This window comes from Oryctolagus cuniculus, chromosome 14 (assembly GCF_051225735.1).
Source record: "Oryctolagus cuniculus isolate XC-2025 breed Fujian yellow rabbit chromosome 14, ASM5122573v1, whole genome shotgun sequence".
Lineage (NCBI taxonomy): Eukaryota > Metazoa > Chordata > Mammalia > Lagomorpha > Leporidae > Oryctolagus > Oryctolagus cuniculus.
This window is the reverse complement of record NC_142880.1, coordinates 17,176,899-17,201,551: the sequence shown is the minus strand read 5'-3', so window position 1 is coordinate 17,201,551 and position 24,653 is coordinate 17,176,899. Positions and strand designations below refer to the sequence as shown.

The window sequence follows — 24,653 nt, the reverse complement described above, 5'->3', positions numbered from 1 at the left end:
CATTGAATCTGAAGGCAGAGAGACAGAGATCACGTATCTACTGCTTCACTCCCTAAATGCATGCAACAGCGAAGGCTGAGCAAGGCCCACGCTGGGAGCTGGGAACTCAGTCCACGTCTCCCATGTGGCTTGCAGGGACCCAAATACTTGAGCCATTGTTTGCTGCGCCCCCAGAGTAATCATTAGCCAGGACTTGAACCAGACATTCTCATATGGGATGCAGCTATCCCCAGCTATACCAGACTCCTACCCCTCATTCTTGTGGGATTAAAAGATTGGAAGATTACAGAAATGGTTCATAGAGCCGCTGTTTCGCAGGTTAACACACCACTTGGGATGTGCACATCCTGTATCGGTGTGCCAGATCTGTGTCCCAGCTGCTCTCCACTTTTCATCCAACTCCCTGCTAATGTGCCTGGGAAGCAGTGGATGATGGCCCAAGCACTTGGGTTCCTGCCACCGATGTGGGCACTGTGATGGAGTTCGTGGCTTTTGGCTTGGGCCTGGCCTAATCCAGGCTATTGCAAGCATTTGGGAAGTTAACCAGTGCATGGAGGCTCTGTCTCTCCCTCTCTGTCACTCTGCCTTTCAAATAAATAAATCCACTTTTTAAATGCTTTATAAACTATGTTGAGGTAAAGAATCTTTCACTTATTTACTAGGAGGGATAAAGTTACATACATTCTTATAGCTGCTATATAAAGTATAATTTACAAACATCATTGAACCTAAAGCATGATAGAAATGCAGAGAAAAGAAATTTGTTTCCAGGAGGGCATATGTGTAAAGACTTAAAGAAGGTGATGTTGAACCTGAGTCTTACAGATGATGAGAACTTTGGCAGAGGAACAAGAGAAGGTATATGAAAAGAGAGTAGTGACTGAGTGTCTCTGGATATGTAGGATGGGTGAAGACTGATAATAAGGCTGTCACTAGCAATGTAGGCATTTTAAAGGTGTTGGACATTTCACAATAAGAGATGATTTGTGTGTGTAAACAAGATGGGAGGGAGAATGGAGTTAGCATTTAATTTTCTTGTGGAAAAACACTCATTTGTTTCAGAAACATTAGTGTATAAAACGACCCAAAAAGAAAAAGAAATGAAAAATCTCCCATAATCCCCCCACTCAAAAATAACCACTCATTATTTTTCTCAGTATTTTTAGTGATTTGTGTATATGTATGTTTTTACTAATAAAATTATATAATGCTATACATATTGTCTCTAACCTGCTTTTCCAAGTGATATACCATCAGCCTTTCCAAGTCAATAAATTGGCTTTTTTAAAATAATTTTTTAGGGCCTGCATACTTTTCAGTTTTATGAATGTGTTATAAGTTTTAAATTGACATCCCACTGTTAAATAATGATACAGCAAAGGTCTATGTAGTCAAATATTTTGAAGTTTTCATGTCTATTTCTGTATTACATGTTGTAGAAGGAGAAATGATAGTCTATGGGTCATGGATACCTGTGATACTTTTGATGTGTACTGCTGTATGAATCAAATTATTTATTTATGCCCAATATATTTAAACGTGGTACAAAATTCAAAAGGCATGAAAAGGTATGTAGTGCAATAGTAGTGTCCCTCTCACCCCTTTGCCCTTTTGAATCATAATAATCCCACACAACACTTTGTATTAATTAGAAAAAGTCATCGATTTTTGGAGTATTCTTAAATCTTAGACACACTATTTGTGGGGCAGATTTTGCTTTTCTAAGAATTGGAGGAAGGTCTCCTTTCCTATGTGATGACAGCTTCACAGGGCAAGTGACAGGGTAAGTGGCTAGATTTCAGCCTCTAACTCTCCTACTTTGGGTTCTTTTATGCAGAACCCAAATTGCATAATCCTCAAGCTAACTCAGACACCGTGTTGCCTTTTCCAAAAGTACCCAGTGTAGTCGGTTTAATGTGAAAGATGCGGGAGTGGATTTTCATCAGGTATGTAGTTCAGATTAGCATCTGTGTGAGTGTGGATGTGGTGGGGGTGGGGTAAGACCTTGTGCAAATTGTTCACCTTCATGTTCCTATGGAAGCCCTGGGGCAAGAACACAAGAGTGAAACAAGCAAGGCAATGTGGAGCCTGCAGCCAGATCCTCACTAGCACCCACACCCACATTTACCCAATCTCCCTGCAGTTTCCCTATTATGTACAAGAGAGAGAGCTATCCTGAAATGCCTATCTCTATCCCAGCTCCTTGTGTCCTTTTTAAGTTCTTCAGTTGTCTGACCAAAAGCAGCCCATAGGTACATGCCACCAGAAAGGAGGGGTGGGGGTGGTCCAAATGAGTTCCATCGCTTCTGGGGCCTGAAAGGCATTCTCACCTACCTTATTATCACATTTACTGTTCACAGAATAGTAAGAGTTACAGGGAGAGATTGAAACACACACACACACACACACACACAGAGCGCTTCCATCTGCCGATTCACTCCTCAGATGGTCACAATAGCCCTAGGCTATGCCAGGTAGAAGCCAGGAGCTGGGAATTTCTTTTAGGTCTCCAGCTTGGGTGGCAGGGGTTCTTGCCAGGCATATTAGCAGGAGCTGGATCAGAAGTTGAGCAGCAAGGACTTGAACCGGTGCCCATATGGGATGCCAATGTCCCAGACAGCAGCTTAACTCACTATGCCATAACACTGACCCAAGGCTAATTTTTTTTTAAAGATTTATTTATTTATTTATTTATTTGAAAGTCAGTGTTAAACACACACAGAGAGAGAGAGAGAGAGAGAGAGATCTTCCATCCTCTGGTTCACTCCCCAATTGGCTGCAATGGCCAGAGCTGTGCCAATCTGAAGCCAGGAGTCAGGAGTCTCTTCCCGGTCTCCTACATGGGTGCAGGGGCCCAAGGACTTGGGCCATCTTCCACTGCTTTCCCAGGCCATAGCAGAGAGCTGGATAGGAAGTGGAGCAGCCGGGATTTGAACTGGCGCCCACACGGGATGCTGGCACTGCAGGCAGCGGCTTTACACACTATGCTACAACACTGGCCTCTCCAGGCTAATTTTTAAGTTGATAATTTTGTATGGCCTATGAATAGTGTTACAAATATCTAATCCCCACCCCTGTGAGGAATCCCATGTCTCCACAGTACTGAGTATGATATTAGCTATTTGGAAAAATAACACTTGTTGCACATTACAAGTATATTTGAATTGCAACTCTTGAATTTTACTCTTGGTCTCCAGCCCTTCCCAAACTCGAGAAAAGTCCAATTCCTTACTGCCAGACACTGACATAGTATTTGAAGCATATATTATTACACTAACATCTTGTATAATACACTTTTCTTAGCCAGAAGAACAGTTTAAGGTATCAAAAGTTCCGTTTGAAAGAGTAGTTGAAAAATGTTGGGGCTGGTGCTGTGGCCTAGAGGGTAAACCCCGCCGCCTGCAGTGCCAGCATCCCATATGGGCACTGGTTCGAGTTCCGGCTGCTCCACTTCTGATCCAGCTCTCTGCTGGGGTCTGGGAAAGCAGTAGAAGATGGCCCAAGTCGTTGGTCCCCTGCACCCATGTGGGAGACCTGGAAGAATCTCCTGGCTCCTGGCTTTGGATCGGTGCAGCTTCGGCCATTGTGGCCATTAGGGGAGTGAACCAGTGGACGGAAGACCTCTCTCTGCCTCTGCCTCTGCCTCTCTCTCTCTCTCTCTCTAACTCTGCCTTTCAAATAAATAAATAAATCTTTTTAAAAAAAGAAAAATGTAAATAGCTAAATAACTGATTTTTGACACTAGATGCTTAAACACAAACTGCTATCTACATTTCTGAATTCTGATGGCCATTAAATATAACCTCAGTCTTAAACAGCTCAGGAATGTTAATATTCATAGTTTGAATATTAGCCTAAAACTTGAATGTGCATGGGCTTCTCTACCAAAGAAGAACTCTGTAGCTCACAAGATCCAAAATATTACAATTTCACAGGCTTGCCATTTGTTGTTTTTAATAAGCAATTGTGCTTTTTAAATGAAAGATTATGATAATAATGTTAAGTAGTAATCTCCATTTTTGTTTCAGATATATATGTGGTATCAGATTTCAGCATTTGAATTTATGGTTATGGAACTAAAAGATAAGTTTATGGTGTGAAAAAATGTTCTGAAATCCATTCTTGGTTTTCTCTTCATTTTCTATAAACGTTTTGAAGATTCCTTATATCTAATAGGAATCACAGCTGAATTCAAAAGCAACTGATGTGGATTAATTTCTTTATCTTAAACAAGGAACTGAGGGCTGAACAGGTAATGTAACTTATCTAGGTAACTCCAGGCAAGTGTGACTTGAACCAGAAATGAAGTCTTAAGAATCTACATTTAGGGCTCTTTCTTCTGTATGATGCTTCCAGGAAAAAGACTGGTTATTTGCTTTACTGAAGGCACACAATTACTGCAATTGGTTAATGTGATAGTACTCTTGTGTCACTTTCATTGTGTGTTTGCTAAGATTTACTGAGGACTGTCCCCTGGCTGATCATAGGAAGGTTGTGTAGCTGCAATTGTTTGTAGCAGTCAGCAGCCATCCCTTATTACCTGAATTTACTGTTCATTTTCTCTCCAGGGAGCACAGCAAATTCAGCACTTCACGTTTACCTGATTTAACTGAGAAGTGATAGGAGCACTTTTTGAGGAATATTATGAGGCCTTAATTTTTAGAAATATGGGTGACTGTTATTTGGTGCTTCATTGTATCATAATTTCTTTACCTATCATGCTTGTTTTTAAACTTTAGCTCACTAAATATTCTTCGCCTTTAAAATGCAAGTTTTGGGGCCTGCATAGTGGCATAGTTGGTAAAGCCACTGCCAGCATATCATACCATATGGGAGCTGGTTCAAGTCTCAGCTGCTCCACTTCTGATCCAGCTCTCTGTTATGGCCTGGGAAAGTAGTGGAAGATGGCCCAAATCCTAGGTTCCCTGCACCCATGTGGGAGACCCAGAAGAAGCTCTTGGCTCCTGGCTTCAGATTGGCTCAGCACCGACCGTTGTGGCCATTTGGATGGTGAACCAATGGATGGAAGACCTCACTCGCTTGCTCGCTCTCTGCCTCTGCCTCTCTGTAACTCTGCCTTTCAAATAAATAAATCTTTAAAAAAATAAAATGCATGTTTTATGTATAATCAGATGATAATGTGTTTTTCTTTTGAGAGACAGAGGAACTCCTGTCTACTCTTCATTTTCCAAATGCACCCAACTGGGGCCGGCGCTGTGGCGCAGTAGGTTAATCCTCCGCCTATGGCGCCAGCATCCCATATGGGTGCCAGTTCTAGTCCCGGCTGTTCCTCTTAAAATCCAGCTCTCAACTATGGCCTGGGAAAGCAGTGGAAGATGGCCCAGGTCCTCGGGCCCCTGCACCCACGTGGAAGACTGGGAGGAAGCTCCTGGTACCTGGCTTCAGATCGGTGCAGCTCCGGCCGTTGCAGTCATTTGGGAAGTGAACCAACAGAAGGAAGACCTATCTCTCTGTCTCTTCCTCTCATTGTCTTTAACTCTGTCACTCAAATAAATAAATAAAATCTTTAAAAAAGAAAAAACAAAAAACCAAATGCACTCAACCACCCTTTGTCAGGGACTGAAACGGGGAGCAAGAAACTCAGTCCGGGGCTTCTGCAAGTGTGGCAGGAACCAATTCCTTGAGCCATCACTGCTTCCTCTTGGGAAATGCCTTAGCAGGAAGTTAGATTCAGGAGCCATAATCTAGGAATCAAACCCAGATGCTGTAATATGGAATGTGGCCTCTTAACCGGTAGGCCAAGTGCCCACCCCTCATTTAAAATTTTTTTCTCTATAAGTCTTTCTTTGCTTCTCTGGCATATGTTCATACTTGCCTTCAGAAATAGCCTTGGGCAACTTAGTTCCTTGAAGGTGAGCCAGTCTGTCTTATGCTATTCAGAGCTCTGATGGAAAAAGTATAGAAGTGGAGCTGGTTGTAAACAGGGCCCTGCTATGCTGTTTCTGTGTTGCCTGTTGTCCCGGTGTCCTTCAGGATGCCTGTGTTTATTCTTTTGATTCACTTCACTTAGTCATTATCTTTCTGGGCCATTCTCATTGGATTATATAGCAGTTCTCAAACTTATGGCCTAGGAGTCCTTTACACTCTTAAAAATTACTAAGGACCTCAAAGTTTTTATTTCTGTAGTTATATATAATTATATTTATTGTCTGGTATCATAAATTAAAATCAAGTATTTCTTAAAAATTTTCTTCCTTGTTTTTTTAAAGATTTAAAAAAAATTATTTGAAAAGCAGAATTACAGAGAAAGGGAGAAATAGGTAGAGAGTTCTTCCATCCACTGGTTTATTCTCCAAATAGCTGCAACGGTGAGAGCTGGGCCAGGCTGAAATCAGAAGACTGGAGTTTGTTCTAGGTCACCCATTAGCATGGTAGAGGCCCAAGCACTTAGCCCATCTTCTGCACTTTTCCCAGGCCATTAGCAGGGATCTGGATCAGAAGCAGAGTAGCTGGGTCTTGAACCAGTGCCTGTACATGCCACAACACTGCCCCCTCCTTCTTTCCTTTCTTCTAAAGGCAGAGTGACACACAGATTGGGAGAGACAGAGGTCTTCCATCTGCTTTTTCACTCCCCAAATGTCCATGACAGCCAGGGATGGGCCAGGCCAAAGCCAGAAGCCCAGCATTCCATTGAGTCTAGCATGTGGATGGCAAGGGCCCAAGTACTTGCACCATCATGCATGCCTTCCCAGACATGTTAGCAGGGAGCTGGATCAGAAGCAGAACTGCCAGGAATTGAACTGATGCTCCAATATTGGATGCAGATATCCCAACAGTGGCTTAACCTACTGAGTCACAACACTGGCCCCTAAAATTAAGTATTTTAAAAATCTTTAATTCAATAACAAATCATATGAGCATAAATATTTAAAATAAAAACTGTTAGAGCCAACATTATGGCATAGCTGCTGAAGCCACTGCCTGTGATACCAGTATCCCATATGGGTGCCAGTTAGAGTCTTGACTACACTGCTTCTGATCCAGCTCCCTGCTAATAGCCTGGGAAAAGCAGTAGAAGATGACCTAGGTGTTTGGGTCCCTGCCACCCACATAAGAGACCTGGATAAAACTCCTGATTCTTGGCATTGGCCTGATCCAGCCCTGACTGTTGAGGCCATCTGGGGAGTGAACCAAAGGATGGAAGATATTTCTCACTCTCTTTTCTCCCTCTCTCTCTCTCTTTCAAATAAATATATTTTTTTAAGAAAGCTATTTTCCAAAAGAAAATTTTAGTGTTTGAGTGGCGTTGCTTTATATTTTGCAAATCTCTTTGATATCTGGCTTAAAAGGCTGAATTTCACACCTGCATCTGCATTTTAGTATGTAGTCCTATGCTGCTTTGGTTGAAATGAATGAAATCCAACTGTACACATACTCATATACGTAGTGTTGACAAAGAAAAGAGTCTTTTAGTTGTCTTTTCAGATAATTGTGAATATTCTTTGATCCTATACCAAAACTCAACAAGTGGTAGTTTCTTCAAGTTTCTTTACAATGTAGAATTTAAAACCATATCAATTTTGTTTTGTACGCACTGGGCTAATCCTCTGCCTTGTGGCCCCGGCACACCGGGTTTTAGTCCTGGTCCGGGCGCCGGATTCTGTCCCGGTTGCCCCTCTTCCAGGCCAGCTCTCTGCTGTGGCCAGGGAGTGCAGTGGAGGATGGCCCAAGTCCTTGGGCCCTGCACCCACATGGGAGACCATGAGAAGCACCTGGTTCCTGCCATCAGATCAGCGCGGTGCGCCGGCCGCATTGTGCCGGCCGCGGCGGCCATTGGAGGGTGAACCAATGGCAAAGGAAGACCTTTCTCTCTGTCTCTCTCTTTCACTGTCCACTCTGCCTGTCAAAAAAAAAAAAAAATCCCTTGTCTATCTTGTACTTTGAATGAATCTTTTACAAACATGTGACTCCATTACATAACTCACTGGCCTATTGGAAAACATCGGTTCACTGAAGCATGCTGATTTTCCAAACCCTAAAATGGTGTATTATAAAATAACCAGCCGAGAGAAGATACCTCTCCCTCCTTCTCTCTCTCTCTCTCTCTCTCCCCTCCCCCAATAAAATGGGGGGAAAAAAAAAGAATTCTGAGCAATTCAATGCAAAATGGACTCAACCCCATAGCTGGCTAGAATTGGAGGAAGTGGGCCACAAGCCAAGGATGAGGGTGGCTTCAAAAGCTAGAAAATGCAAGACAACAAAAGATTCTCCTTAGAGCCTTTGGAAAGGAAAGTAACCCTGCTGATCACTTGGTTTTATTTTAATGAGAGCCATTTCAGACTTGACCTGGACAACTATAAGATCATTAATTTGTATGACTTTATGCCAATAAATTTGTGCTGATTTATTATAGCAGCAGTGTAAATAGCTTATTAGAAAACTAATAAGCCTTTAGATACAAGGTACATGCATTGATTTGGCCTAAGGCATCATGGCTTTTGCACTACTAGAGCTAACATCAAACTGGCAAAATTGGTTATTATTGAAAAAAGAGTTTTGACTTTGCAAACCACCTCAAAAATATATTAGAGCTCCCCAGGAGGTCAGCAGACCTTATCTTGGGTCTAACTTTTTCTTTGTACTTCCTTTGTGCTAGCATAGGAACAGGGTTGAGAAAGTTAAAGCAGATAGAACCCTAAGGAGTGTTTAGATAAGAAGAGCGTATAGTCTAGTGGTAAAGAAGTAAGCAAGTCAATGATGACAGATATCACAGGGTGACAAATACCCTGACTGACATGTACTCAGGCTGTGGTAATAGTACTACATACACACTGGAGAGGTAAAGACCTAATCCCTGCCTCCATGTGCTTCCAGCCTAGTGGGAGAGATCATGAAAGTTATAAAATGCAAAATGTTATTAAGGAAATATCTCCACTGTCTGAATTGAAAGAGGAAGAGTCCTACCAGCTATGTATGAAGGTCTCAATTTCAGTGCATCTTCCTCAACAGCTACTATTGTCTGTCTTAAAAAAATTTTTTTTTGGAAAATTTATTTATTTGAGAGGCAGAGAGACACAAAGAGAGGAACAAGAGTTCCCATCCATTTGTTCATTCCACAGTTACAGACCTGGGCTAACACCAAAGCCAGAAGATAGGAAAACCATCCACATCTTCCACATGGGTGGCAGGGACCCCGCTACTGGAGCCATCACCACTGTTACCCAGGGTCTGTATTAGCAGGAAGACAGAGTCAGGGGCCAGAGCCAGACATTGAACCCAAGTACTTGAATTCAAGTATTTGAGTGTGGAATGTGGGTATCTTAACCAGAGCCTTAGCCTTCAGGTCAAATGCCTGCTCAATATGTCTGTCTTGTGATTATAGCCATTCTCGTGAGCCTTGAAGTGACAGTCCTTCCCAAATTGACTGATAGTTTTAAATGCAGTATCCTTCAAAAACTAAATGATAACCTTATGTGGTGTCAATTTGCATTTCTCTAAAAACTAATACTGAGCATTATTCCATGTGCTTATTGGCTATTTGCATATCTTTTGGAAGAACTATTTTAAAACCTTTGCCTTTATTAAATGGAGTTATTTGTCTTTTATTGTGAGTTGCATTAATTCCTTATATACTCTTGAATACATGATTTGCTAATATTTTCTCCCATTCTATACGATTTCTGTTTATTTTCTTGGTATCCTTTAAAGGACAATATTTTTAATTTAATCTAATCCACTTTGATTTTGATATATCTAAGAAACCATTGCCTTATCTAAAGTCCAGGAGATTTACATCTATGATTTCTTCTAAGAATTGTGTGTGTATGTATATATACAAGTAGAGATAGCTTTACTTCTTGCTTCAAACTCTGAATGCTATTTGGTTACTTTTCTTGCCTAATTGTCCTAGCAAAAACTTCTAGCACCAAGTTGAATGAAAGTGATAGAAAACAACATACTTAGCTTGTTCCTGATCTTAGGGATGGTTTTCAGTCTTTTTAGCTATTAGTATTATGTCAGTTAGGGGTTTTTTGTAGATGTCTTTGATCAGATTGAGAAAGTTTCCTTCTATTCCTAGTTTGTTGAGTTTTTTTTCATGAAAATTTGTTAAACGGTTTTATCTTGAAAAGGTGTTGTGTTTTTAACACATTTTTCCCCTGCATCTATTAGTTCATGTCCTTTATTAATAAAATCTGTTATGTCAATTGATTTCCCTATGTTCTACCAGCTTTACATTCCTGAGATGAATTCCAGTTGGTCATGGTGCGTAACTCTGTTTCTATGTTTCTGGATTCAATTTGTTAATGTTTTGTTGAGAATTTTTACTGCTATTCATAAAATATATTAATTGGGAGTTTTCTTGTACTGTCTTTGTTATCAGGATAATATTAAGTTTCAAAGGAGTTGAAAACTGCTCCCTCTTGTTTTTCAGAAAAATTTGTGAAGAGTTGGTATTATTAATCGTTAATTTTTTAGTAGAATTCATTGGTGAAGCCATTTGACCCTTGGTTCCTCTTTTTGGGAATTTTTTTTTTAATTCAATTGGTTGACTTGTCATGGGTTTTTCCTAGTCTAATTTGTGCTGCCATAAAATAATACCACAGGTTAAGTAATATATATTGAACAGAAATTTGTTGACCCACAGTTCTGAAGGCTTAGAAGTTTAAGATCAAAGTGCTGGCATCAGATGAGGGCTGTCTTACTGCTTCATCCCATGGTGGAAGGGCAAGGAGAGGCCTAGGGAGACAAAAGGAGATGGAACTCATTTAATTTTTTTTAATGAGGAAATCACTACTCTGATTTAGGGAATTAATTCATTCATGATGGCAGTGCTCCTATGACACCTCTTCAAAGGCCTTCCCTAGTCCCCACTCCCACGCTTCCATGTTGGTAATCAAATTTTCCAACACATGAACTTTGGAGGACACGATTCAAACGATGGCCAGCTCTCTTCATATTTTATTTTTTCTTAGTGAATTAGTTTCAGTAATTTATGTCTTTTCAGGAATTTGTGTCTTTCATCTGGGGTATTTAGTTTGATATTCTATAATTTTTTATAAATTCTCCTTATAAGCAATTTTATTTCTATAAGTTCAGTAATAACATCCCTGTTGTGTTCCTAATTTTAGTAATTTGGGTCTCTCTTTTATTGTCATTCTAGCTGAAGGTTTGTCAGTTTTGTTGATCTTTTCAAAGAATTTACTTTGATTTCATTGATTTTTCCTCTTTTAATCTCCAATTTGATCTTTATGTTTCCTTCCTCTGCTTTGCTTTGAGTTTGGTTAGCTCTTTTTTTTTTCTAGGTTCTTAGGTTATTGATATCAGGTCTTTTTTAATACAGACATTTAGTCTGCAATTTTATTTTCTTGTAATATGTTTGGCTCTATATCAGGTTAATACTGTCATCATTCAGTGTGTTAGGAGTTTTCTTTCCTCTCTTTTCTGAAAAATTTATAAATATCCTAAACACTGCTTTCTTATGCATCTCATAAAAGTGTAGTACTGTGTTTTTGCTTTCATTCAGTAAAAAATATAATATCCCCTGTGATTTTTTTTTTATGCATTTGTTATTTAAAACTGTGTTCTTCAACTTCAAAAAGTTAGGGTTTTTCAGATTTCTTTCTGCTACTCATTTCTAAACTGATTCCATTGGGCTCGTAGAGCATATGTTTTGTAATCTCATTTCTTTTAAATTTATTGAGACTGGTTTTATGACCTACTATATGGTCTATTTTGGAGAATGTACTTGATGTTTGAAAAAAATATTCTGTCATTCTATTTATGTGAGTAATGTTGAGTAGATTTATACTATTCAAATCCTCTATACTGTTTCTAGTTTTTTTGTTTAATTCTACCAATTATTGAGAGCAGAGTATGGAAATACTATAATTATTAAATGGTCTATTCTTTCAATTCTGTCATTTTTTGCTCCATTTATTTTAGGGCTTTAGTGTTAGGTGCATATTCATTTATAATTATTTTATCTCCTTGATGTATTGATCTTTTTATCATTATTAAAAATCTACTTTTTCTCTTCTACTCTTTCTTTAAAGTTTATTTCGTCTAATGTTAGTACAGCAACTCCACCTATCTTATGGTGACGGTTGGCATGACATATCTTTTCCCATCCTGTTAGTTTTATTCTGTCTTTTAATGTAAGATGTCTCTCTTATAAACAGCACATGATTGGTTATTTTTTAATAGAGGCTGACAGTCTCTGTCTTTTGATTGAGGTAGTTAGACCATTCACATTTGGTCACCTTTTGTTCTTGGAACACATTCATAATAGCTGCTTTGAAGCCATTTTCTTTTAAAAATCTAACAATTGTGGATACTCAGTTTCTATTAATTTTTTTTTAATTTTTTTTGGCATTTCTCACAATTTCTTGTTGAAAAACGGACACTTTGCAACTCTAGATCCTAATTTTTCTTCTCAAGGGTCGCTGTTATTGCTTTAATTGCTTGCTTTTTGTTTAGTAATTCGCCTAAGTTTATTGTTAAAATCTGTCTCTCCTGTAATGTGTGGCTACTGATGTATCTGTATTTCTTTTGTTGCTTGGTTTTAGTTTTACATTTGTGTTCCCAGTCCTTATCCCTGCTGTAGCTTAACAGTCAGATTAGTTTGCGCCTTACACTTCAAGTCAGTAAGTCTTCGTCCTCTGCTCATAGATCTCTAAGTTGTTAGTGGAATATATTTGAAATTCAAGTACTCAGGTGTGTTCCAGCTTTTACTTTGTGCAGTGGCCTTTCACATTTCCTGTGTGTGATCATTCAGATTCTGGGTTGGTCAGGAATGTGTGGTTGGCTTTGTGCTGTTTGTTTTGTTCTCCATTGCCCTTGCTGTCAGCCTTGGCCAAGAATATGCTTGTGCCGGTGCCGCGGCTCAATAGGCTGATCCTCCACCTAGCAGCACCGGCACACCGGATTCTAGTCCCGGTCGGGGCGCCGGATTCTGTCCCGGTTGCCCCTCTTCCAGGCCAGCTCTCTGCTGGGGCCAGGGAGTGCAGTGGAGGATGGCCCAAGTGCTTGAGCCCTGCACCCCATGGGAGACCAGGAGAAGCACCTGGCTCCTGCCATCGGATCAGCGTGGTGTGCCGGCCACAGCGCGCCGGCTGCGGCGGCCATTGGAGGGTGAACCAACGGCAAAAGGAAGACCTTTCTGTCTCTCTCTCTCTCACTGTCCACTCTGCCTGTCAAAAAAAAAAAAAAAAAAAAGAATATGCTTGTCAGAGTTATGATCATGACTCTGGATTAATAGAGCTGCCCCCTGCCCTGCTTGCCCACTTTCAAAACTGTTCCTTCCATTGGCAGCACTGCTGAGCTAGGTCATCACCCATCAGCTCAGGGGAGTCCCCTTTGACAACCCCAGGGACAGGGAAGTTTCTGGTCCTAGTGATTTTCCCCCAACTGGAAGAACCTCTGTACTGAGTTGTGGTTGGTAGTGACAAGAGTAGTCCCAGGGGTGGACGCTGTGGCACAGCAGGTTAATGCCCTGGCCTGAAGCCCCGGCATCCCATATGGGCACGGGTTTAAGACCCGGGTGCTCCACTTCCGATCCAGCTCTCTGCTATGGCCTGGGAAAGTAGTAGAAGATGGGCCAAGTCCTTGGGCCCCTGCACCCGCGTGGGAGACCCGGAAGAAGCTCCTGGCTCCTGGCTTCGGATCAGCACAGCTCCGGCTGTTGCAGCCAATTGGGGAGTGAACCATTGGATGGAAGCCCTCTCTCTCTCTGCCTCTCCTCTCTCTGTGTAACTCTTTAAATCTTTAAAAAAATCTTTAAAAAAAAAAAAAAGTAGTCCCAAGCTAGAATGCTACAGGGTCTGCTGTTCTTACATAAAGGATTTTTTTCAATGTGAAAACTTCTTAAATTTTTATATTCATGTGGTTGATTTTTGAAGTGAAATATTGGTCAATTTTTCTAGTGTGGATTTGTTTGGGAAGAGTATTTGTGGAATTTACTTATCCATTACTGAAAGTCCTACTTTGGTATTGTTTTGTGCATGTGATTTTTTTCTGACTCTCTTTGATGATGGGAAATTTAAATGCTCTATTTATTTATTTGGTTTTTTTTGGATATATTTTTGTTTTATCTTAGTGTCAAATGTAAAAAATATTTTTTCTTAAAATGTCAGATGACCCTTTGCTATATATTCATGTATATTGGTAAAGAGAAAATAAAAAAGCTGCCTCCAAACTGTAGTTTGATGGCACTGATTTTACTGGTACAGTTTGCTTTGCAGTGAATTGATGGTTAGCTGTGAATATGTTAGATGTCAAGTCAAATCCAAAATGAGGCAGTCTTTTATTTGGGATACACATACCCATACAACCTTTCTTGGTTTTCTAGATAGCTGATTCATTTCTTTAAACACAACCCTTCTCCCAGTTACTTATTTATGTATTTGTCTCTATGCACAGTGAAATATTTAACTACAGACCAGAAAAAAAGAAGTAGCTATTTATATAGAGGTGGGAAGGGAAATCCAGTGTCTTTTGGGCAAATCTTCTATTGATAATGTTTTTGAGCCTCACTTCTTACCACAGTTCTGTCAGAAATCTCAGGTGATTCCTTGAATTGCAGCCCCCTCTGCACCCATTCTAGTTTTTTTCCTGTGAATGTTCTACTTTGTAGTGTTTAACCTTATATACCTTGCAGTGATGATAGTCCCTCTTCTTTGTCGTGGGTTTATATCTCCTCTCCCCAGCACACCCATATTATTTTCTTAAGAGGATATCTAGAGGGACAGAAGACAAATAGATGCTGTTTGGACTTCCTAACAGTGATGGTGTGAATATGGTTTGTCCCTACCAAGATTCATGTTGAGATCTGGTCTCCAAAGTGTCACTGTTGGAAGATAGGGTCTAGTGGGTTGTATTCCATCATGTGATAGAGCCCTTGTTAATGCCTGCTCAGAGGTGGGGGCTATGGCATGGTAGGCTAGCCTCTGCCTTCTTTACCTGTATCCCTTATGGGTGCCCATTTGTGTCCTGCCTGCTCCTCTTCTTATCCAATTCCCTGCTGATATGCCTGGGAAAGCAGCTGAGAATGACCCAAGTGCTTTGGTCCCTGCATCCATGTGGGAGACCAGGAAGAAGCTCCTGGCTCCTGGCTTAGGATCAGCTCAGCTCCGGCTGTTGTGACCGTTCGGGAGTGAACCAGGAAATGGAAGACTAATTTCTCTCTCAATCTCTCTCTCTCTCTCTCTTTCTCTCTCTCTCCCTCTCCCTCTCCCTCCTATCTTGCTCCGTAACTCTACCTCTCAATAAATAAATATAATCTTTTAAAAAAAATTAATGCTTGCTCACGGATAGGTTAGCTATCACTGGACTTTGGCCTCCTTTTCCCTCATACTTGTACCCACTTGTCCTACCAGAAGCCAAAAAGCTGCTGGCACCATGCTCTTGAACCTCCAAACTTCCAGAATTGTGAACCAAAATAAACCTCTTTTTATTATTAATTACATAGTCTCAGCTACTCTGTTGTAGCAAAAGAAAACAGTCTAAAATGTTAACCAAAAATTTTGTGTGCATATTTTTAAACAGTGGCAATATAATATGTATGTGCTCTCTTGAATCCTGATTTTCTCTCTTCTTCAAGGACTTTTTATATTGCTATCCTTTGTAATTATGGCTTGTAGTAGATAATAAAATGGTTATGTTTTATTATTATGATGGCTGCTATTATTTTAGTCACTGTCTCTTTTTTCTTCATCCTTCTTCCTTCACACCCTCACACATTTTCAGCTTTCCTCAGACAACCAATGTTGACAACACTGACCCATGTGTGGAACAGTAAGGCTAATTTTTTCCCCTTTGGTCAATCTGATTGGCTTAAAGCTATCAAGAAGGGCAGTCTGCCCCAGAGCAGGCTGACATAATCATCAAGAAAGCAATTTCAGGTATCTCTGGGTTTTCCAAGAAACTTTGTGATTTCAGCTACAAGAGTATAGGTGATGAGCTGTATCTCTAATGACTTCTTGGTGTTAACATTTCTACCTTAGTTCTTAGCTGGAACTGAACTATTTCCCTTATTTATAATGCCTCTGTTCCTGTTTTTAATCCTAACTCTCTTCTCAGAGTGGCCAAGTTGTCTTTGAGGTACCATCATTTGGTATTCAGTTTGTAAAATGAATGTCACATTTAAGGACTTAAAAATCAGAACCATATAAAGGCAAGAAGTTTGAGGACAATAAATATCATAGGAAATATATGGAACCTTTATCTTACCATTATCAGTTTCCTAGATAATCTAGGCTCAACCAAGAGATCAGCTTGTCCAATCATGTATAATAAAATATCCATTCTGTTAACTGATGCATTTGTTGTTTGACCTTATTTTTGTTTCTGAAAGGTAGTGTAAATAAAAATTACAAGGCCGGCGCCGTGGCTCAATAGGCTAATCCTCCACCTTGCGGCGCCGGCACACCAGGTTCTAGTCCCGGTTGGGGCGCCGGATTCTGTCCCGGTTGCCCCTCTTCCAGGCCAGCTCTCTGCTGGGGCCAGGGAGTGCAGTGGAGGATGGCCCAGGTGCTTGGGCCCTGCACCCCATGGGAGACCAGGAAAAGCACCTGGCTCCTGGCTCCTGCCATCGGATCAGCGCGGTGCGCCGGCTGCAGCGGCGGCCATTGGAGGGTGAAGCAACGGAAAGGAAGACCTTTCTCTCTGTCTGTCTCTCTCACTGTCCACTCTGCCTGTCAAAAAAAAAAAAAAAAAATTACAGATTTGAGAAATGAAGAAATAAAATTCATTATTAAAGATGTAAAACTACATAAAAATAAAAACAAATATCTTACATACATTAATATATAAAATCATACATACATATATATTAACAAAAAATGGAAAAGTTTTTGCAAGGAGATATAGTTTACCATAACATTCAAAATATAAAGTGCCTTGGAATAAGTAAAACATGAGACATGCAAACTCATATGGGGACAGAATTACCGTGTGACAATAAGACTCCCACTCAGTTCTGGACCAATTTGACCCATCCAATCTGAAATTCCTAACTATTTTTCTTTTGGTTGAGGAGAACACTTTGACAAAAGACTGAAATTATATGGAAAGGCAAATGGTCAGTAGCCTTGAATAACAGCAGTGACCCTTGTTGTGGGGATGACAAATAGTCCCTAGACCCGCAACATTGATGGCATTGCTAGAGAGCCTTGTAGAAATACAGAATCTAGGGTCCCCACCCCAAACCAGCTTAGTGATAATCTGTGCTAACAAGATCTCAAATGATCTTCAGTATTTCCAAAGATTTTTTAGAATAAGAGCTATTAAAAAGTATATATAGATAATATTTAGGTTGTTACACAAATACCAAAATCCAGGAATTCATTCTTAACAAGATCACCTAGAAGAGTGGGAAAAAGGTGGTCTTTACAAACACTCTGGAACAACCGGTAACTAAACAGAAAAAAATTGGGTTGAATAGCATTGCTGGTTTAAATGGTGTGACCATTCCTTTCTTGGTTTCAGCTACACTGCTTTAGACATGATCAGTTTTTAGTGAAAATAAAAGGGATGTTTTAAGTATGCATTTTTCCTAGGAGCTCTTGTTACCCATGTGCCTAAAATCTATGAACAGGGTGGATGTTTGTCTTAGCAGTAAAGATGCCCATGTCTGAGGTAGGTGTTTGGCACAGCGGTTAAGATGCCACTTGGGGTGCCTGTGTCCCATATTAGAGATCCTGGATTCAAGTCCTGACTCCTCTTCTGATTCCAGTATTCCTGCTAAAGTGCTTGCTAGGAGACAGCAGATGATGGCTGAGGTGATTGGTCCCTGCTATCCATGTGGGAGACTTTGTTTGAGTCCTAGGCTTCTGGCTTCCTCCAATCGGCCCTGGCTGTTGTAAACTTTTGGGGGGTGAACGAGCAGAGGCAGAAGATGGAAAATTAATCTCTCTCTCTCCCCCCCGCCTTTTAAATAAATAAATAAATGTAAAAAAATATACCGATGTCCCATTTAATACTGAAAAAAATACTGAAGTCCCACCTCTGGTTCCTGATTTCAGCTTTCTGCTAATAAACAACCTAGGAGGCAGGAGGTAATGGCTCAGATAGTTGGATCCCTGGCATCTGCATGGTAGACCTGGCCTGGCACTGCCCCAGACACCCAGTCATTATAAGCCTTTTGAGGGTGAACGAGCAGATGGAAATATCTTTCTCCCTGTATCTCTCTGTCTCTTTCTCTATATCTATCTGCCTCTCAAAAATATACAAATGAGTAAATAAGTTAATAAAATGTATGTATTGTCTTTGTTAATAAGCTTTTCTTGAGTACTGTATCTTCAGGGTGTCTGTATTCCCAGCATCTCTTCTTCACAGCTCAAGCCCATATGTCATGATATAATAAAAGTACTCTCACTACCAATATATACAAGTGATGTTGTGAATATGCCTTCACCTCCCATTGTGGCACTGAAAAAGCTTTGTCCTATTATTTTATAGGTACATTTTACGTATTTTGGAGTAAACTCTGCTGACAATATGAAGGAAGGGACAGTTTGTGAACTGATATGTATAAGGAAATAATTTTCTATTTGGGATTAGAAGATCAGCTCATTCTTAGAGTCTTCCGAAATAAAATTAGGTAAGAAATGATTTTCTTCATATTTTGAATAATTTGTACCCTGCCTGTCTAGTTTCCTTGACGGCTTCTATAATTCTATTCCTTTGGCCTCTCAGAGAATACAGTTAGCATTTTCCTTTAGGAAGTTGGTGTGCCAGCCAGCTGTCAGCCTTGTGATGTACCTGATCTCCAATGTCAGGGGAAGCACAATTCAATTTTAAACCAAGTCTGCTGTATGACAGTGCAGCAGGGCTGCCAGCATCTTGCTGTATGATTCTTTCTTTGAAACCCTACATTCTGCGCAAGGAGTATACTTTTATTTTTAATTCTTTCCTATGAGATGCAACCACCACTAACTGACTTTACTTGTCTTTAGTTAAAAATCAATGAATTGAATGAAATAATCAGTATTTCTGTTAACCTCTCTGGTTCCTAGGAAATAAAATACCCCTGCTTGTTTAACTTGTGACTTGTCTAAACATGTTGAAAGCATTGACTATAAGGCATAACACTCAGACTCTGAAAGGGAACCGTGACAAGTTCAGTCAAAAGGGAAAAGAGGAATAATTTATAAAAGGCACTGCAGATAATGATGCCAGCCAGTTATTTTAAAATGCATCCATATCACCTTTTAATGAATTAGATTTGTCAACAGCAAATGTTTTATGCACTACTTCTAATAAAAGTGGCACGCCAGGAGTGTAGTACTTTGAGGTGAACTTCTTCAAAGCTTCAGAGTATCTTCAATTCAAAGATATTTTTTAAATAATAGATATTAAAAAGTATATTTAAATAATATTAAGGTTGTGACACAAACACCAAATGACAAAAATCAGGAGTTTCAAAGCAGTGGCTGACATGCCATCCGTATTTCACATAGTAACTGTTTTTTAAATTAGGAATGTAACAGACTGATTTGGGGATTGTGTGTCAGTTTAACTTTAAATTCTCTTGTTGTTTTGGTTGGTGTCACAACCTTAATGTCAACTTTTCAAATAGGTTTCTACATTTCCTTTGGTGTGAGGTCATTAAAAAATGCATATGATAAATCTAAAAGGCATAAATAGGTCACAGGGAAGTGGAATTCTTTGCTTCCCCGGAGTTGAAAGACAGCTGATACCTGCCTTGTAAATGGAAAAAGTTAGCTCAAGCATTTTCAGTAAATTTTTGCTTTTCAGATATTCAATTCAGAAGAAATGTATACCAAAATAACAAGACATGGTGTTTGTAGAATTCTGCTCACTCACTATTCTTAGACCTTTAAGCCTAACACTTTGATCTTGTTTATCATTTCAATAAATATTAAGGATCATAATTCCTATAGTTGATTTCCTTTCTCTAAAAGCACAAGTTTTATTTCACTTGAAGAATCGAAAGAGTGGCGAATCCTTAGTTGATGTTGATGTAGCTGAGTGCCAGGTAAAGCCTGCCTTGTCGGCTTCCTTATGGCAGTCCTTCATATAGATCGTTTCCTGCAGATTTCTGGGAGTAAAATTTATTTTTTTAAACTAACATTTGCCAGAGAGGATAAAATATAAGGTGAAATTTGAAGTGTTGTGCTTTTATGAACTAATTCTTGTATCCCGCCAGACATGAAGGGGGCAGTGGGGAGCATTCCTTTACCCCATCTCTGCAGGCAGAAAAAGAAAGGGGGAGAGAATATCATAGCCCAAGTTCCTCCTTTTTCCTTGATTCTTGTTTGTGATGATCTTACAGGGTAGGTTGGTTATCTAATTTGACTCTAGTTTTAATTTCTAAAAATAAAGATAATAGGAATTATCCCACAAGTTTTTAAAAATCATGCATGTTAGAAAAATAAAAGATGAAAAGATAGGAAAATGACTGATGGACATTTTTGTTGTTGTTGTCTCTTAAACATACTGACCAACCAAGTGTATGCCATACCTCTCATCTCCTCCTCGGTAGAGCCACCAAGCCTTGCCCTGTCTGGTTTTATCAATGAGTGGAAGAACATGAATCGTTCTTCCACTGTGTTTCTTCTACAGTTGCCTGTGAACGATATGTTTAAATCCTCCAAGCTAACAGTGCTCTTCCTTGAGCGAAATTTTAAAATCATTACTGTTTTTCTAATAATAATTCTGATACCTATATCATAAAAATGTATTTTTTAGACAAAAATGTTTCTAAATTGAGAAGAAGCTTTTCAAATAAATGACTTGGAACTCTGTGTGCCTGCAATATAAAATTTTTTTCTGGCATAGAAACGAAATGTGCTCTTCAAATATCATAGACCAAGCCAGCTTCATGCAAATTCTTTTAGAGCAGTTTCAGATTTATGTATTTAATAAAGCTGGGTACTGGTTCTAACTTACGTATTTAATGTCCTTCAATGTACAGTGATGTTCTAGTGACTGCCTTGAAAAGAATGATGGCCTTTTATTTAGCATTTCTGCTAGATCAGTCAATTCTATAAATGGATTTCTAATGGGATGCAATATATGCTTTTAATATCTTTCAATAATACTAAGAGATTACATTTATTGAGTTCTTTCTGTAAGCCAGGGACTATTCTAAGTACTGTCTGTGGATTATCTCACATAACCCTGGTAATAGTCCTTTAATGATCTCACTATTTTACAGGTGTATTACAGGTGTAGGATCTCCTAGTTATACAGCTGGTGAACCAATGGAGCTGGGATTTAGGCACAAGCCGTGTGACTCCAGAGCTCCAGCCCTGAACCCTTCCCTCTCTAAATGGCAGTCCCAGAGCAGCAGTGTCACACCATCAACTGGGAACTTGTTATAAATGCAGAGTCTCAGACCTACTGAAAATCTGCATTTTTGAACAAGATTCCCAGGTAGTTGTTACATTAAAATTTGAGGAGCACAGCTTTAAACCACTATGTCATCTTTTGGCCCTTTTATGCAGAATTAAATTTCTTTAAATTTCTATTTTTAGGTATGATGCAAAATTCCCATCCTTATGCTATTTGGCGATTCCTGTGATATTTCAAGTGCATTATGAATATAAAGAGATTTAATAACTGAACATAAGCTGAGATGCTAGTACAGGGTAGTTATCAAGTTATCTTGAAATCAACTCTATAAAGAGCACAATAAAATAATCCCAGAATATAAACAACATATCTTTCTCTGTAGAGACAGATGATTGGTGCAATATTTGAGACTTTCTCAGACTCACAGTGCTGCACGCTGTCTGAGCACAGACTCTGGAGACAAGCTGTTTGTGTGTGATCTCAGGAGCATTATTTAACCCTCTGTGTCTCAGCTTCCTCATCTGGGAAATGAGGCCTGAGGCTGTATTATTCTACAGGATTGTTGGGAGGATTCAACGAGTTAATGGATGTCAAGGATTTAGAACAGGGCTTCATGAAGTAAGGGAACACATGTTCACCACTGCTATTCTTTAGTTTGATTCACATCTTTGACAGAATGCAGTCACACCCCATATTTCTTGGTGACCCTCTGCTAATACACTGACAAATACTTTCTGTTACCAGAGCTCACCACATAAAGGAGACGTCTTTACTGTTAGAGTCCCAGTCACCGACTTCAGTTCTTGTGTTTTCTGAAAACTGTCTCCCTGTGGCACTTTCTGCCTGTGAGTTATGCTAAATGCCATTGAATTGTGATGCTTCATCAGCTAAATCCTTTGCAGTCAGTTTGAAATAAAAATGAAAATGTGTTAACAATTATTGTTATAATATATAATGTATTATGTATTATATAATATAATAATTATTATAATAATTCACAATATTGTGAATATATGTGCATGTAAATTGGATGAGATTATGAGGGTGGGAGTCCACTTAGTCATCCTCTTACATAGTAATACAGAAAAGTTAGACAGAAAAGGGATGTTTGTTTAAAAACTGAATGCTCCTGAAGCTGGTTTGTGTCCTGCGTGAACGTAATCCTGAAATAACCGTGGTAGTAATTGGGAGAACAGTGGTTTGGTGTATGAGTCATCACCTAACAACTTTTCAGAAATGCAACCAAAGTATGAGGTGAGACCAAATGTTCTTAGAGGTGCCATTCTGAAAGCTGGTTTGTAAAAGGCATGGAGATAAAAATGATTGGTGGAAAGAATGCTCTTGGAAGCTTTTCAATTGCCAATTCCTAGGCCCACACCCAGAGAATTCATTAGGTGTGGGATGGAGCTCAGATATTTGAATTTTTAGCAAGTGTCTCCAGTAATTGAGCTTAAATTTGGACTACACCTTGAGAAATACTGCAGTAGGGGCAAAGTTTTGTGTTGGAAAAGGCTTTTGTTGACTACTCCATTCTTTTTTGCAACACTGTCCTCTTTGATATTGTATTATGCCTAACCTGTGACCCCATTTGTTTGTGTTTTAATCTTCTTTGGCCATTTTCTTACCCTCCGCTCATGCTTCCTAATACACCAGTCCTTAGTGTTCTGCTTCTCTCATTTTGCACCCTTCTCATAGAACATCTCTTTCTGGAGTCATCTGTCAAATCTTTACGGACGGTTCTCCAGAATGATCACAAAGTCCTCTGTTTAATCTAAAAATCTCAAAGCCAAACTTAATTAAGGTGCAGTGGGGAGCATGGGGGCGGGGGAGGGGAGAGAGGGAGGGAGAACAAGAGGGAGATCCAGAGCAGGAGAGAGAGAAGGGGCAGGTGTTTGGCTCAGCAATTAAGCTTCTGCTTGGGACACCCACATCCCACATCTGAGTGTGGTGTTTGAGTCTTGGCTCCTCTGCATCAGATCAAGCTTCCTGCTAAATAAAAGTACACCCTGGGAGGCAACTTATGGCTCAAGTAGCTGGGTCCCTGTGCTCCACGTGGTGACCTAGATTAAGTTCCAGGTTCCTACCTTCAGGCTGACCCAGTCCTAGTTGTTTTAGTCATTTGGAGAGTGAAGCAGTGAATAAGAGGTTCTCTACATCCTTTCTCTGCGTTTCAAGTAGAAAAAAATTTTTTAAAGTGAAAGAAATACAACATACTGGAATACAGAATAATCAGAGCAGTTATTAATGGTAAGTAATGCCATAGAAAGCTTTTGTTTAATATATGTAGATACACATATATACATACACAATTGCTATGCATGTTTATGGTAGCTCATGGTCACAGCAAAAATAAGTATGAATGTTGCTGTCTACCTCTTAGTCTGCTGAATTACACAGTTTGACACTATGAGCCCTGTCCCTTCTCATCTACTCTTGATTCCTCTTTTTTTTTTTTTTTTTTTTTTTTTTTAATTTTTTGACAGGTAGAGTGGACAGTGAGAGAGACAGACAGAGAGAAAGGTCTTCCTTTCCGTTGCTTCACCCTCCAATGGCTGCCGCGGCCAGCGCGCTGCGGCCGGCGCATCGCGCTGATCCAATGGCAGGAGCCAGGTACTTCTCCTGGTCTCCCATGGGGTGCAGGGCCCAAGCACTTGGGCCATCCTCCACTGCACTCCCTGGCCATAGCAGAGAGCTGGCCTGGAAGAGGGGCAACCGGGACAGAATCCGGTGCCCCGACCAGGACTAGAACCCGGTGTGCTGGTGCCGCTAGGTGGAGGATTAGCCTAGTGAGCCGTGGCGCCAGCTTCTTGTTTCCTCTTTTTGGGACATTTCCAATTGTGTGGCACACTCAAACTCATCATGTCTAATTGTGAATTTGCCATCCCTTCTGATCTCCACCTTGGCTCAATTTTTTTTTTTAAAGCTAATTCATGAACTATCATGCCGCCAACCAGATAAAAAATTCAGAATTTTTTTGTAATAATTTCTATCTTACTGCATAAACTTCCTTATGGCTTCCTCTCTATCCTGACCTGTGGTCGGGCCCTAACCTGCAGAAAACCACCAGAGCAAGCGCAGCATCAGCCCAGCCTGCAGCCAGCGTCAAGAAAGTGAGCAGGTGCTGACAGTGCATGGCATCTAGGGCTGCATGCAGCAGAACCATAAAACCTTTACAGCAAGCATGTCCTGCTCTAAATCATGTCTCCTCTTTATTTTAGTCACTGCTATCATAGTTGGTTGTGTCCCATACTGATTTGTATTGCTCATGAATAACAACACTCTGATTTTTACCGTTTCACTCCTCATTCCAGCCTCCTGCTGGTATATACTCTGGGAGGCAGCAGATAGTGACTCAGATGCTTAGGACCCTGTCCCAC

General features: G+C 40.0%; 1 protein-coding gene across 10 annotated transcripts in view; it reads left to right on the top strand.

The window, feature by feature from the left end:
* The window catches only part of KIAA0825 (KIAA0825 ortholog), a 443,996-nt gene that overhangs the window by 4,150 nt on the left and 415,193 nt on the right, over positions 1–24,653 (top strand). For 9 of the 10 annotated variants that reach the window (XR_016220532.1, XM_017344595.4, XM_051853958.3 and 6 more), the window contains exon 2: positions 18,418–18,559. The exons of the other annotated variant lie outside the window; for it this stretch is intronic. Coding sequence is in view for 6 of the 9 variants with exons in the window: in XM_017344595.4 (XP_017200084.4) it covers positions 18,486–18,559 (74 nt within the window). In the remaining 3 variants the exon portion in view is untranslated. The remainder of the gene's footprint in view (positions 1–18,417; positions 18,560–24,653) is intronic. 10 annotated transcript variants of the gene reach the window in all.